Source organism: Macaca nemestrina, chromosome 2, assembly GCF_043159975.1.
Source record: "Macaca nemestrina isolate mMacNem1 chromosome 2, mMacNem.hap1, whole genome shotgun sequence".
NCBI classification, from domain to species: domain Eukaryota; kingdom Metazoa; phylum Chordata; class Mammalia; order Primates; family Cercopithecidae; genus Macaca; species Macaca nemestrina.
In genome coordinates this window covers 32,489,339-32,505,394 of record NC_092126.1, presented here as the reverse complement: position 1 = coordinate 32,505,394, position 16,056 = coordinate 32,489,339, and the positions used below count along the sequence as shown (strand labels likewise).

The 16,056-nt window shown below is 39.6% G+C and overlaps 1 protein-coding gene across 3 annotated transcripts in view; it reads right to left on the bottom strand.

Moving 5' to 3' along the window:
- The window catches only part of LOC105490407 (2-hydroxyacyl-CoA lyase 1), a 73,680-nt gene that overhangs the window by 34,561 nt on the left and 23,063 nt on the right, over positions 1-16,056 (bottom strand). For all 3 annotated transcript variants that reach the window (XM_071090872.1, XM_011755979.2, XM_071090873.1), the window contains 7 exons: positions 12,932-13,037; positions 11,125-11,208; positions 9,760-9,861; positions 6,528-6,682; positions 5,938-6,096; positions 2,679-2,786; positions 1,473-1,659 (listed from right to left, as the gene is read on the bottom strand). In XM_071090872.1, coding sequence (XP_070946973.1) covers positions 1,473-1,659; positions 2,679-2,786; positions 5,938-6,096; positions 6,528-6,682; positions 9,760-9,861; positions 11,125-11,208; positions 12,932-13,037 — 901 coding nt within the window. The remainder of the gene's footprint in view (positions 1-1,472; positions 1,660-2,678; positions 2,787-5,937; positions 6,097-6,527; positions 6,683-9,759; positions 9,862-11,124; positions 11,209-12,931; positions 13,038-16,056) is intronic.

Below are 16,056 nucleotides of genomic sequence, written 5' to 3'. Positions count from 1 at the left end.
AGGTCTCAAACTCCCGGCCTCAAGTGATCCGCCCACCTCGGCATCCCAAAGGGCTGGGATTACAGGCATGAGCCACTGGGCCCAGCCATCAAGATTATATGTATTCATTAGGCTTCTTACAGTGGCTTTAGTTTCCCCAGTGCTCTGACGGCCTGATGCCCAGAGGAGGGTGTTTTTGGTTACCAAACTAACATCCCAGTCACTGGAAAGTATAAACCCCGTTATAAATCCATAAAGTGGCATGAGATGAAAAAGCCTGTCTATTGAGTGTCTGACTGGCATAAATCATTTTAAATAGAACTTAAAAAGAGAAGACAATCCACAAACCCGCAGCAGTACAGACAGATTCTGAAAGTTGTTGACCCTCCCTTAAAACAGTCTGCCTGCTTGCTCCACAGAAATCCCTGCTAATGCCCCCTGCCCTTCAGCTAACTGGCCTACTTTTTCGGCATTTATCTTCCTCATCACTAGGCTTCTTGAGTGTCTCCTCTCTCTGCTAGGAAGTAAATGCCAAAGTCGCTGAAATCTATTTTCACACAAATAGAATTTCAGTAGAATTCTATATATTTTAGTGTCTAAATTAGTTAATTTATATTTCAGTGACTATCCAGGTATCTGTTTGCCCATTCATCCTCTGCTTTGTTCACAAAAGAAAGAGATCCCATATGTTTAAGAACCAAGACAGAAAGTACTTGAAAAAAATACCTGCTCTGAAAACAGTGGCTGATATGCAAAGTGTTCGCATGGATCACAGGTTACAAGAGGAGGCAAGTGGCAGAACCAGGATGGCAGTAGAAAATTAAGTATGAAATGCAACTTAATCTGGGATAGGAGAGGTTCATGCTATGAACTTTGTCATTCACTTTACTGCTATAATCAACACTGTAGTTTCACTTTAGAGGTCAAAGTAACTAATTTTGAATGTACCTGCACAAATCCTCGTATTACAGTTGCATCTCCCTCTTCCTCAGACTTGCCATGCTTTCTCTTTCCTCTTGCTACAGAGCCTTTTGCACATCTCTTCCCTCTCCCCTTTGCCGAGTTAGTCTCTGCTTATCCTTCTGATCTCCGTTTAAGAATCATCTCCCCTGAGAAGCCTTCCCTGTAACCCCAACATAAATCGATTCCTTTGTGGTATGTTTGCTTAGAACTGGGTTCTTTTCCTTCCAAGCAATTGCTTCACTCTGTCGTAGTGTGTTCAGTTGTGAGGTTACCAGACTGTCCCTCTCCCCTACCAGACCATAAAAGCTCCATGAAGGTGAGGACTGAGCCTGGTTTGGCTCGCCATGCTATTCGTAGCACCTAACACATATCTCAATATTCACTGAACAAATAAATGAAACTGCCAAACTCAGAAAAGGTTTAGAAAGACCTCTGTGCACGATAGAGGGTGTTCTGTTTGGTAGATACTTTTTGGAGGGGGATGGGGAAGCAAATGCATTTCTTGCTTTCTGCTTAGCAACTGTATTTACCTGGGTCTTCCGTGTGGCTTGTGGCTCAATCATGATGTTGATAAGAGAGGGTTTAGCTGTGTCTGCTAGGCTCTGCCTCAGGGACTTTTGGAGTTCTTCTGGTGTTTGTACAAAATACCCTTTTCCTCCAAATGCAGTCATGACTTGCTCATAATGTGAATTTGGCAGCAAACACATTGGAGGGACCCTGAAAAACAAGGTCATGAGTCAATGAAATTTAAATCTTAAACCTTGTAGAAAAAAAAACAAAAAGTCATTCTCTGAAATACTTCATTAAAAAAATTTAGGCTGAACTGAAAGGCATAATTTTAACTTCAACACTTAAGCTGAGATGCCAGTACACTGAGTTTTTCCTATGTTTATAATTGTCTATAAAGCAATGTCCAACAGAACTTTCTGTGATGATAGAAATGTTTTAAACCTGTGTGATCCAAAATAGTAGCCACTATCTACCTGTTGCTGTGAGCACTTGAAACGTGACTAAACTGAGGAACTAAATTTTTAACTTCATTTAATTTGAAGTAATTTAAATCTAAATTGCAACAGTTGCAACATGCCTAGTGGCTACCATACTAGATAGTACAGGCTACACTACCAACTATTATGAATCCAGAAGAAAAATATGAAAAAAAAAAAAAAAGATTAGTGCAAAACAACAAATAACAAGAAAACAACAAATAAAGTTGGCGAGGCATAAATAGACACGCCCATATCCTGTTCCACCCCAAGGCTGGCTCACAAATTCACATCTATCTCACATTCCACGGCCAGCTACAATACCGTCTTAATTTGGCTCTGCCATCAGATGATCAAGATTTAGCTAAGTGGTAAAAGGAAGGTAGGCCTCTGGAACATACATAATATGTACACATCCACATTTCTACATGGTGTTTCTACATGGTCCTACTATTGCTCCCAGTCCTGGCAGCATTTTGCAATAAGCCTTCTCATTAACAAGGCTCAGACATCACACTCATTTATCTGAGTCTTCAGCTGTTCCCTGATTATAAACTATTTATTGAAGCACCTAATCATGGATATTTGTGCAAAGAGGAACTAAGACAGGATTCCTGCTCTTTAGAAGGGCTGACAATCAAAACAGACAATACTCATACCACGTAGGCACACTATTGCCAATATAGAAGACTTTTTAAGAGATTAAAACGGGTGAGAGGAAGTAAATAGACATTGGTCTTGGTTACTTACACTGAAGCAGCATCTTGGAATTTTAACATTTCTTTCCAAGTATCGGTATCAAAACCTTGGTAAATTCCATTGTTATTCACTACCAAGAGTATGATTGGCAAGTTGTACCTAAAGTGAGAGTAAAATATGAAGGAAATTATTCTTCATTCTAAAGTAATTTCTTTTCTTTGGGCTGAAATTTTAACTTAAAAATGAATAGTTTTCTATAAGCTTTTTGTGATATTAGAGGAAGACTAAAAGTCAAGCATTTATTATCCTAAGAAAGAATATCAAATCATTAACAGAAACATCATGGAAAGGCAGAAAGATTGCAAGATTAAGAGTTGTTAGTCCTGGCTGGGCGTGGTGGCTCATGCCTGTAATCCCAGCACTTTGGGAGGCTGAGGCAGGCAGATCACAAGGTCAGGAGTTCAAGATGAGCCTGGCCAATATGGTGAAACCCCGTCTCTACTAAAAATACAAAGATTAGCTGGGCATGGTAGCACGGGCCTGTAGTCCCAGCTACTCGGGAGGCTGAGGCAGAAGAATCGCTTGAACCCAGCAGGTGGAGGTTGCAGTGAACCGAGATCACACTACTGCACTCCAGCCTAGGTGACAGAGTGCGACTCCATCTCAGAAAAAAAAAAAAAAAACAGTTGATAGTCCTTTAGCTATTAGCTATGAACCTCAGACAAATCACTGAGCTTTTCTGAATCTAGGTTTTCATAAGTCTAGATGGTATACGAAGAACACCTTCCCTATTTAATACTCTCTAAAGGACCACTTCTAGTTGGTTCCTAGGAACAATGTTTGAAAAGTACCTTTCTATTTACTGAGCTCGCCACAGACACCCAGCCCTTGCTAGATGCTGTAGGAGATACACAAGTGACTAGCACACACAATCTGCACTCAAACTACCACACCCATAATCAGAAACACATTACATGGTGTAATCGTTACAGAAAAGGCGTATTTAACAATGTGCTAAACAGTACAGCAAAGACAAAAAAGAAAAGGTTGATTAAATGTTATTGACTGAAAAGAATGTAGGTTTTATTTTCTAACATAATTTCCAAGGGCAAGTAGTAAAAACGAAACTAAACTGCATACCGTTAAATAACAGGACTGTGGTAATTATTTGCTCTCCATGCTCAAAAGGAATCATTATTCACTAAAAGGCTGACTTCCCCATAAGTCATCTTTTTTATGTAGATCACTTTGTTGTCAATAAAGACACTCTAACAGACACATATAGTTAGACCTCATTATCTGAGTTCTGCATCCGTGGATTTAACCAACTGCAGGTCAAAAATATTTGGAAAAAAAATTTGGGTCTGTACTCAACACACACAGACTTTGTTCTTGTCATTATTCCCTAAGCAATACAGCACAACAATTTTTTATATAGCATTTATATTGTATTCAGCATTTTAAGGTAATCTAGAGATCATTAAAAATATACGGGGTGATATGCATAGGTTATTTGCAAATACTGTACCATTTTATATCAGGGACTCACTTGAGCATCCTTGGATTTTGGTATTTGAGGAAGGTCCTGGAACCAATCCCCCATGGATATGGAGGGACAACTATACCTTCCCAAATCTTGAACGTTTCATCTACCAAAGCTTTGCCAGCCCAAAAACATGAGTCACAAAAGCCCTAATAAGAACCCTGGCTAAGAATAGAATAGTTTTACTACAGTTTAAATATAGCTGGAAAAATAAAACCCCCATCCTTCTATAGTTAGGATCTACAATTCATGAGTTTCTCCATGAATTCTCATAACTACACACATGATCCAAATGGCTCATGTTCACTGAGCATCACCTCAGAGTTTAGCTGGGGCCAAGCACGGTGGCTCACACCTGTAATTCTAGCACTTAGGGAGGCCAAGGTGGGTGGACTGCTTGAGCTTACAAATGCGAGACCAGTGTGGCCAACATGGCAAAACCCTGTCTCTACAAAAAAAAATACAAAAAATTAGCTGAGCATGGTGGTGCATGCCTGTGATCCCAGCTACTCAGAAGGCTAAGGAAGCACGATCACTTGAACTTCAGTGGTTGAGGCTACGGTGAGCCGCAATTGCACCATTCCACTCCAGCCTGGGTGACAAAGCGAGACCCCCATCTTGAAAAAAAAAAAATTGCTTGGATTATCTCATTTGTTCCTCATAATCATCTTTCTAAGGTAGGAACTATGACTAATCCTACTTTTTTTTTTTTTTCAAGGAATTTCTGCCTAAAGGATACTATTCCTACTTTTGAAGAGATGAGACTAAGGCTTGGTTAAGTGACTTTTTTGTTTGTTTGTTTGAGACAGAGTCTTGCTCTGTCGCCCAGGCTGGAGTACAGTGGTGCGATCTTGGCTCACTGCAACCTACGCCTCCCAGGTTCAAGCGATTCTCCTGCCTCGGCCTCCCAAATAGCTGGGACTATAGGCATGTACCACCACACCTGGCTCTTTTTTATATTTTTAGTACAGACAGGGTTTCACCATGTTGGCCAGACTGGTCTCTAACTCTTGACCTCAGGTGATCTGCCCACCTCGGCCACCCAAAGTGTTGGGATTACAGGTGTAAGCTACCATGCCCAACCTTGGTTAAGTGACTTAAAGTCACATGGCTCTGACTTGATAGAACCAGTTTTTAAATCCAGGCCATTTGCCCCAAATTGAGACGGGGTCTCACTCTGTTGCCCAGGCTGGAGTGCAGTGGTGTGACTTCAGCTCACTACAACCTCCACCTCCCAGTTCAAGCAATTCTTCTGCCTCAGCTTCCTGAATAGCTGGGATTACAGGCATGCTTCACCACATCTGGCTAATTTTTTTTTTTTTTTTTGTATATTTAGTAGAGATGGGGTTTCACCATGCTGGCCAGGCTGGTCTTGAACTCCTGACCTAAAGTGATCTGCCTGCCTTGGCTTCCCAAAGGGCTGGGATTACAGGTGTGAGCCAAGGCACTGGCAGAAGCCATGCCCTTAACCACCACACTCGCTATTTCCCATAGGAAACAAGCTTCTTTCAGTCCCCAACATTTTTTTCTCAGTGACCTCAAAACCACTCCCCACAGTTTTATAGGTTTTTACCACACAGTGAGGAGGCCAGAAAGATACTGTTCTGGAAGAGAAAGACCGTGGGTTACTGCCACTAGCATCCTCAGGACAGAGCACAGTGCTATTCACAGGGCAGCTGGTGAACACCTGGTAAGTATTTGTCAGATGACTGTGTCATTTTTCATATTCTAGAGAATCAAATGCTCTGATTCAGGATGATGTTTTACCTGCAGATGGTTTCCACCTCCATGCCAGAAAACCCAAATGCACTGTCTCCTTCCACACAGATGACCCGTTGCCCAGGGCTTCTATCTTTAGCCACCATGGCAGCTGCAATAGCAAATCCTAAACCAACTCCCATTGTTCCGAAAGTACCAGCATCAAGCCTGTTGGAGAACAAAGCTAAAATGAAACCCTCTGGGGCATGTCATAGAGGATGGGGTTGGCACAAACCTTCTAGTCCTATTTACATGGTTGATGGAAAAATAAAGAACCATAAAAACATTCTCTTTCTTCAATATAAAATCCTTAGACTGTTAGGAACTAATTTGTCAAGGACAGAAAAAAGCCACTCATGTTTGCTTGGGAGACTATAAACATATTCCTATAACACTAAGTAAATAATTATCACAGGATACCAAGAACACATCAAGCATAAAAACTCTACAAAACCTCACCTAACAATACTTTTATGAAATATGCCCTTACATACTGAACATGTATTAATTCTCAAATGTCTTCTTAATCTGCACTATTGTAGTTTCATATTAAACACATCATAATGAATTATGACTTCTTTCTTCTTTAGAAGTCTTACCTGTGGCGAGGAAGGTAGTTCTGAAGCACAGTCCGTCCAATGTCCATAGTATTTGCTCCTTCGCTTACCACAAAGCAGTCTCTAGGTAGTTGCTCTTGAACATGGTAGAATACTGTGTAATAATTCATAGGCAGAGATTCTCTGGAAGCTAGTTCCTGAAAAGTAGATGGGAATGTAATCAAATTAAATTGGGATACAATGAAAATAACCAATGTTAATAAGCTGTTATCAAACTTATTTGGAAATATGCAACAACTACAAAAGCTACAAGGTTCCCAAATGGCTATAAAATGGCCACTCTGAGAAGCTGGCTGACCTGTGAACAGCCCTGGGGGACATGTGTCCCACAGTCCCAGTTTGGAACACAATTAAATAAGCTTGGGAATATCCCTCCTCTTGGAGATCTGCAATGCACAGGAGTGTATTAAAGACTCTGAGAAGTCCTATAGTAAAGAGAGCTGGGAAGCACTGGGTTATATAAAACTAAACATTCTTATTTGAGCACTCTTAGGAAAATGGTGCCTTAGAAAAAGTAAAATTTATTTCAGAATATTTTCATCTGAAATATGACCCTAAACTTAAACTGTCACGATTTTAGAACACAATCTGAAAATCTAGTTTTTCCCCCAACACACTTGAGAGTAAAGGAGATACGTTACCCCCACTATTCTAAAGAGTCCCTGAATGGAGAGAAAAACAGCAAAGTAAATGCCTTTGTTTAGCCACATGCCTTTTAGGGCTGAGAGAAAGCCATAGAGAGTTTTAGCAGCAACAGTCCCATCTGGTCCCGGCACTGCCTCTTCACTTATGCTACTTTGTTCTGCTGGACATTATACCCATGATAAATGAGGGACCCTCCTATACTCTGGCACCAAGGAAGAGAGGCAAGTCCCTTCTATCTTAAACCAATATCATTCCTATGTGAAAGAAAAGATTAGTCATGATACGACTCAGGAAATAAAATTGAGACTGGTGGCTGGGTGCAGTGGCTCACGCCTGTAATCCCAACACTTTAGGAGGCTGAGGCGGGTGGATCACGATGTTAGGAGTTCAAGACCATCCTGGCCAACATGGTGAAACCCTGTCTCTACTTAAAAAAAAAAATACAAAAATTGCCTGGGTGTGGTGGCTCACACCTATAATCCCAGCACTTTGGGAGGCTGAGGTGGGCAGATCACCTGAGGTCGAGAGTTTGAGACCAGCCTGACCAACATGGAGAAGCTCCGCCTCTACTAAACATACAAAATTAGCCAGGCATGGTGGCGCATGCCTGTAATCCAGTTACTTGGGAGGCTGAGGCCGGAGAATCACATGAACCCAGGAGGCAGAGGTTGCAGTGAGCCAAGATCGCGCCACTGTACTCCAGCCTGGGCAACAAAAGCAAGACTCCATCTCAAAAAAGAAAAAAAAAAAAATTAGCCGGACGTGGTGCCAGGTACCTGTAATCCCAGCTACTCAGGAGGCTGAAGCAGGAGAATCGCTTGAAACTGGAAGGCAGAGGTTGCAGTGAGCTGAGATCACGCCACTGCACTCTAGCCTGGGCAACAAGAGTGAAACTCCATCTCAGAAAAAAAAAAAAAAAAAATGAGACTGGCTCCGGATAGAAACAGTCGTTGATTAAAATTCCAATGTAGGCCAGGCACAGTGGCTCATGCCTATAATCCCAGCACTTTGGCAAGCTGAGTAGGGGGAACATGAGGTCAAGAGATGGAGACCATCCTGGCCAACATGGTGAAACCCGTCTTTACTAAAAATACAAAAACTAGCTGGGCATGGTAGTATGTATCTGTAATCCCAGCTACTTGGGAGGCTGAGGCAGGAGAATCACTTGAACCCGGGAGGCGGAGGTTGCAGTGAGCTGAGATCAGGCCATTGCACTCTAGCCTGGTGACAGAGCAAGACTCCGTCTCAAAAAAAAAAAAAAAAAAAATTCCAATGTAAGATAGATTCATGCATAATCAATTCTGCTATAATGCTTGATGCAAAAACGTGAATTTATTCTAAGACAATTGATATATTAGGGAACCAAGTGAGCATAACTCAAATTTTATATTTGCTTATGCATGATTCTACCAGAAATCTGCACCCAGTTGAACAAAGATACATAGGAATACACAAAACAATTTTTAAAAATCACCTTTCTCACATAGGGAAAGCACAATACACACACACATGCACACACACACATGCACACAGGTGCATGTACATACACACATACAGACTTTACTGTAAATTGCCAAATCCTACAGCACTGATTCATTTCAGTGCTAGTAGTAGACAGTTTGATGGTTTCTAGCATCACTACAATTTCCAAAACCTTAGCTACCAGGCAAAGCCAAGAGTGCAAATGAGAGCGCCGCAAAAAAATTTCCAGCAGTGATACAAAAGTTAAATAGAAAAGAAGGCTATACATTGGATCAAAATTTCAATTTTTATGAAACAGCTATTATAATAGCACGCCCTGAAGGACTTAAATCTTAAAAGCAGAAAAACATCTCAAACATCCCAAAATTTAAGGATTCCCAAAACAAAAAAATCACTTAATAGTTAATTTTTCCTTTAGAGACAGGGTCTCACTCTGCCACCCAGGCTTGAGTGCAGTGGCATGACCTACTGCACTGCCACCTCAACTCCTAGACTCAAGCAATCCTCCAATATCAGCCTCCTGAGGAGACAGGACAACAGGTGTGTCCCACCACATCTGGCTAATTTTTTTTTTTTTTGTAGAGACAAGGTCTTGCTATACCCAGGCTGGTCTCAAACTCCAGGCCTCAACTGATCTTACTGCCTTGGCCTCCAAAAGCACTCAGATTACAGGTGTTTAAATATGATGTTCTATGCCAACATCAAACTGAAAACACACCCATCCACTTCTACTATTATCACTTTCCATCTGACGTCTGATCACCTTTCTTCCACCAGCTCACAGTAACTCACAAGCTACAACCTTTCAGAAACTTCAGGTCTTTTTCAAAGTAAAATGCTATATTCATTGGCATATATTTCTTAACCATTTAACATGTTTAAAACATTAGGCTCTTATCTTATTTTTATGTTACACAAAGTTTTTGAGAATTGTGCCACTACACCCCTTTTTCCATGAGCCCTGGGGTTTTTATTGCACAATTTTGCACAGCAAGGTGATTTTTAGGAATGCACATGTCACGTTACGGCAGAAGTAACTGAATCATGCGCCTGACCTGTTCTTGAGCTTCAGTAGGTCCCATTTTACCTTGGATGCAGCTTCATTGCTCTTCATTTTTTCTCTCAGAGTTTTCCACCACTTGCTCTCTGGAGGATACTGCCATGGTGTTTTATCAAGTTCCTCTAAAAGCTAAAAAAACACACACACACACACACACACACACAAAACCATATAAACTTTTTCTTTGCCTTTTTTTTTTGAAATGAAGTCTCGTTCTGTCACTGAGGCTGGAGTACAGTGGCGCAGTCTCAGCTCACTGCAACCTCCACCTCCCAGGTTCAAGCGATTCTTCTGCCTCAACCTCCTGGGACTACAGGTGCCTGCCACCACACTCGACTAATTTTTGTATTTTCAGTAGAGACGGAGTTTCACCATGTTGGCCAGGCTGGTCTCAAACTCCTAACCTCAGGTGATCTACCTGTCTTGGCCTCCCAAAGTGCTGGGATTACAGGGATGAGCCACCATGCCCAGTCTGCTTTAAAAAAATAAATTTAAATCATATTAACATGGAAATATCTTCTTAAGGAAGACAGTATGGCCATACTACTCTTCATATTACTCAGACTCTTTTTTTCCTCTAGTTAGTAAACACCTGATAGAATATCAATGGATAACATGGAAGGCTTCCGTTTGGGTCAGTGTGGGTTTCTGCTAGATGCTGGAATGCCCTTAGGACAGACTGGAGTACTGTTACCTCCTCCACACCTCAAGCAGGGGCTCTGAGACCCTCCTTGGTCTTTGACACTAGAAGGAAAATCACTCCTTCCACAGAACTCTTATAGGAAAACCAAAAAATAACCATGGACTTCTATGATACAGACCATTTGCTCCAGAGTGATTTAATATGTGATTCGGGATTACATCCTATACTGTGTAATCGTGACGACAATACCAAATTGTATCATCCAAAATCAAGTGATAAATGTGTCTATATTTTATCTCCTGTCACAGTGAAGTGTACAAACTACGTACAAATAATAAGAACCTGAAAAGTCACTGATTAAAGAGTAAAAAGCTCTTTTTTACCTAAAAAAATACTGTTAGACTTTTCCAGTGCTAAGCCATTTCTTGGCAGTAAGTTCAGTTCCTTTGGAAGGTATACTTTTTCAGATAGCTGGATCCTATTTAGTAAATTACGGTTTGCCTACTGAAAGATGTTACATTTTCGATCACCTTCCAAAAATGCTTAACTTACATAAAAATGAGCTATGTACCAGAAGTTGGACTTATCAAGTTCCAAAGTTGTATTTAAGAATAGTTTTCAATCACACATTTTGTTTAAAACAGATATGAATAGTAGACCTGTTACCAAGTGAATCAAGATTAAAACATTTTCAAGAATTGACTATTCCCTAAAGAGCACTCCACACAAACTAAAACAAAAGTTCTCACCTGCTTAGTGACAGCATTTATGTCTCCTAGTAAAGTAACAGCCGGCTTCACATTATTACCCAATTCTTCTGCACAGATATCAACCTAAAAAAGAGACAAGGCTAAAGAACAATCCATGTTTATTCTGAAAAATATGTCAGAAATCAATTAAGACTGAATAAATGAACTGTGTATATAGAACACATGATAAAGAAGATTTGATATTTCGAAGTTCCTTAATAAAAAAAGTAAAAGTCCATAGAACTATATTAGTATCATAGCTAGTATAGAGAGCCTCATTTAAAAATCTACTCTACGGAATTTTGGTATTGCTTCATTATACCCATAGCGAATGCATTTGACCTGATCAATTATGGTTTTGCATCTAATCAGTAAGTTTTATTGAATCACACTTGGAATTCCTATCTAGAGTGTAGGTTCTCAAATTTGAGCATATATCAGAGTCACCTGGTGTATTCTGGGCTTGATAAACCATAGACTGTAGGAGTCTACCTCAGAGTTTTTTATTTTAATAAGTCTGGGGTAGGGTCCAGAAATGTGCTTTTCTAACAGGTTTCACAGGTGGTGCTGATGTAGCTGGCCCAGGGAATCACATTTAGAGAATCACTCCAAGAACATGGTGTGATTACTTCTCCATTTACTCAGAAGTTCCATGTCTGGATGGCCATGGACAAACGAAAATGGCTTCTGCAAAGAGGAATAATGTAGCCACCCCAAAGGGGATGTATCTTATTCTATAATCAAGAGGGGTAATCAAGAGGTATCAGTATCTTCCAGTTAACTCAGTCTTGCTTGTCTGCGGTTTTAGTTCTCAATGCGTTCAGCTGGGAAAGGAGCAATTAGACGTTGACTCCTTAAGTAGCAAAAGGTAGACTGGGAAAAGGGCAACTGTAGCTGGCTCATCAAACATTAAAATAACCCAAGCACAGTGGCTCAAGTCTGTACTCCAGCATTTTGGGAGACTGAGGTAGGAGAATTGCTCGAGGTCAGGAGTTTGAGACCAGCCTGGGCAACACGGTGAGACTGTGTCTTTACAAAAAAATAAAAAATTAGCCAGGCATTGTTGTACGTGTCTATAGTCCCAGCATGTCAGGAAGCTGAGGTGGGAGGATCACTTGAGCTCGAGAGATTTAGGTTGAAGTGAGCCATTATCATGCCACTGCACTCCTGCCTGGGTGACAGAGCAAGATGCTGTCTCAAAAACAACCACCAAGCAAAAACATCAAGCAAAATGGGGCCAATCAGTGTAGAGCAAAAAGGTTTGCATGCCACTATGCAGGTAGTATTTTCCACATCAGTAAAGAAACTGGCTTATAAGGTGGGTCATAACGATAGAAGAATCATCAAAGACAGGTCAGAATACATTCCGGATACTGTTTAATGACATATAAAACAGTGTCATTTAGAAATTCCCATTGGAAAGGTAAAAGTTTTGGCATCTGAAAGAAAACCTCACTCCCTAACAAGGCCAAATGTTTTGTTCTAGTCTACCATCCTACAGTCTCTTTTCTCTACCTTTAAATATACTTGAATTGTGAAGAAAAGACAAATTATGCTTTTAAAACTGTTTGAAAGTTAATTTTGAAAGGTTTTCTGGCTAGAAGTAAAGCGGCCCATTACGTTTCATAGGCTAGAAAAGGAAGCTTATTTTGGTACCTGTAATTATGTTAGACAATTTATAAAATTCTACTTACGTAAAAAGAGAACAGTTTTTTTAATAGAAATCAAGAAGAAAACAGAGCTGATTATGGCTGATAGGGAGAACAATGAACACAGACATTTCTGATTTTAAGTTCCTCCTAAGTACCTGGATAAACTTCACATCTGGCTGGTATCTTGGAGGCAGTCCAAAATGTAAAATCCAATTTAGTCTGGCACCAAATAACACAATTACATCAGCAAATTGCAAAGCCCTATTAAAAAAATTGATATAAAAGTATAACTATATTTCTTATTTGAATCATTCTTAAATTTATCTCTAAAGTATTTGAAAAGTCTAAATCATTTGGAGCTTACATCAGACTTCAGAATCAGCTTCTAGGGTATATTTTATCTTTCAAGCTAAAATAATTTATAAAACCATTCTATATAAATAGTTATCTAAAATATAAATTAAGTTTAAAAAATTACCATAAGCTGTATCTATACTTTTATTACTTTTTTATAATTAGAAAAATTAGTACAAGTCCACCGTAGACAATCCAGAAAAAAACAGAAAAAGTATAAGGCTAAAAACAAAATCACCCCATAATACTTTCAACTTATAAACTATTATGAATATCCTGGCATATTTTCATCCACTCTTTTTTTGTATGCAAATATATTTTTACATAGTTGACTTTATATACTATAATACTGTCTCATACACTTTTTTTTGTTTTGTTTTGAGACACGGTCTCTCTCTTTCGCCTGGGCTGAAATGCAGTGGTGCAATCATGGCTCACTGCATTCTCTACCTCTCAGGCTTAAGCAATCCTCCTACCTCAGCCTCCTGAGCAGTTGGGACTACAGGCACGTGCCACTGCACCTGGCTAATTTTTAATTTTTTGTAGACTGGTCTCGAACTCCTGGGCTCAAGCGATTCACCCGCGTTGGCCTCCCAAATTGTTTGGATTACAGGCATGAACCATTGTGCCTGGCTGTCTCATATACTTTTGCTTACATAAATGTTTTCCTGGCCTGGTGCAGTGGCTCACGCCTGCAATCCCAACACTTTGGGAGGCCAAGATAGGCAGATCACGAGGTCAACAGATGGCGACTACCCTGGCCAACATGGTGAAACCCAGTCTATACTAAAAATACAAAAATTAGCCGTGCTTGGTGGTGTGCACCTGTAGTCCCAGCTACTTGGGAGGCTGAGGCAGAAGAATCGCTTGAACCCAAGAGGCAGAGGTTGCAGTGAGCCGAGATCACACCACTGCACTCCAGCCTAGCGACAGAGCGAGACTATGTCTCAAAAAAAAAAAGTTTTCCTTTGTCATTAAGTTCTTAAATACAACTTTTAAAGTCTACATATTTTGCTGAACACATATACCAAAATTTATTTAATGTTTTCTCAATTTCTGGATATTCTGTTATTAATAGTGCTGGGTTGCACATCTTCATACTTAAGTCTTAATGCACTCTTCACGTTGGTCCCTAGAAAGAAGTATTTTTAAGACTATTGATCCATATTCCAGAATTGCTTTCTAAAATATTGTATCAACTAGATTTCTAAGTTTTATTTATTTTAATACTTTTGTCAATATAACTTCTAATCTTTTAATGATTTTTACTTTCATAACACAACCACCCTTGCTTGCTTTTTCTTTACTTCACTTATCTTTGCCCAGTCTTGTTTTAAAGCTGTATCATTATGTTTCAGATGTGGCTCTTATAACACATATAGTTGCTGTTATTACTAATCTAATCTGAATGTCTGCCTTTTTCCAAGAGAGTTTATTATCATCATCGCTGTGGGTTTTGTTTTGCTTTTCACTTCTCATTTTTCTGCGTCTTTTATCTAGTTCCCATTTTTCTTGTCTTTTGCCATACAGGATCTGTATTTACTGCTTTTGTCTTCTTCGGTGATAAATGCAATTTTTCGCAGAAATTGTATACTCAAAAATTAAGCACATACTCAAAAATCATCTTCAATATTGTAATAGTCCTATGAGACCCAATTTAACAAACAGATAACTGCAATCAGCAGGACAGACTTGCTTACTGATACTCTAAAACTCTTGAAATCATTGATTTGATTATTTATAGCCCCTTGCAACCTTTTTTACACTGGCAATGTCATTAATATTATCCTCTTAAAATCTGGCTAGATTGAAGATAAACTTCATTTTAACCTAAGTATAAAAAAAATTAACAGTGTAAGAATTAACTTGGTTACTGTATATAGTAATATAAATAAAAAGATGATATATTAAGGTAGCATTAAGTGAGGAACAATTAAAGATCTAGCAGCAAATATTACATTTACAAAGCCCTCAGAAGTCAAGTGTTCACGCCTGTATTCCCAGGACTTTGGGAGGCCAAGGTGGAAGGATCACTTGAGCCTAGGGGTCTGAGTACAGGCTGGGGAACACAGTGAGGCCCTGTCTCTACAAAATAAAAATTAAAAACCTTCAGAATTAATTTTAACCCATGAATGAAAATATGAAGAACACCAAATACGTGACAATAATAAACTATGGAAAGGGAAGGAAAAAATGGGATCAAAAAAGATATTTAGGGGACTGCAAATGAATCCATAATTTTTTGCTTCCTAAAAAGAAAAAAAACCAACCCTAGGCCAGGCATGGTGGCTCATGCCTGTAATCCCAGCGCTTTGGGAGGCTTAGATGGGTGGATTCCTTGAGCCCAGGAGATCAAGACCAGCATGGGCAACATGGTGAAACCTCGTTTGTACAAAAAATACAAAAATTAGCCAGGTTGTAATGGCACACGCCTGTAGTTCCAGCTATTAATACTTGGGAGGCTGAGGTGGGAGGATTGCTTTAGCTCAGTAGGCAGAGGTTGCAATCAGGTGTGATTGCGCCACTGCACTCCAGTCTGGGCAACAGAGCAAGACCCCCTCTCCAAAAAACCCAAAAACCCTAAAGCAATATAAAATAATGTTAATAACTGATGCAATCCTACTTATTATATATTATTCCCAAATGAAACCTTTTTTACTTAGAGATTCATCTGTCTGTACTTTTTATGTTGACACTGAGTGGTGGTTATGTAAGTGTTCGTTACATTATTCTCTCTTCCTGTGTGTATAGTTAGAATATTTCATGATAAAGACATTTCAAGAAATTAAAAAGAAAAAAGTTATAGTACATTAAAAAGCATGTCTTAAAAATCTAAAAAGAGGAAGCTTCCAATGCCAGCCAAGATTGGGTAAGTCTGAAGAAGCAACCCACACAGAGGGTGAGTTTCCAAGGTATTTCTCCCCCG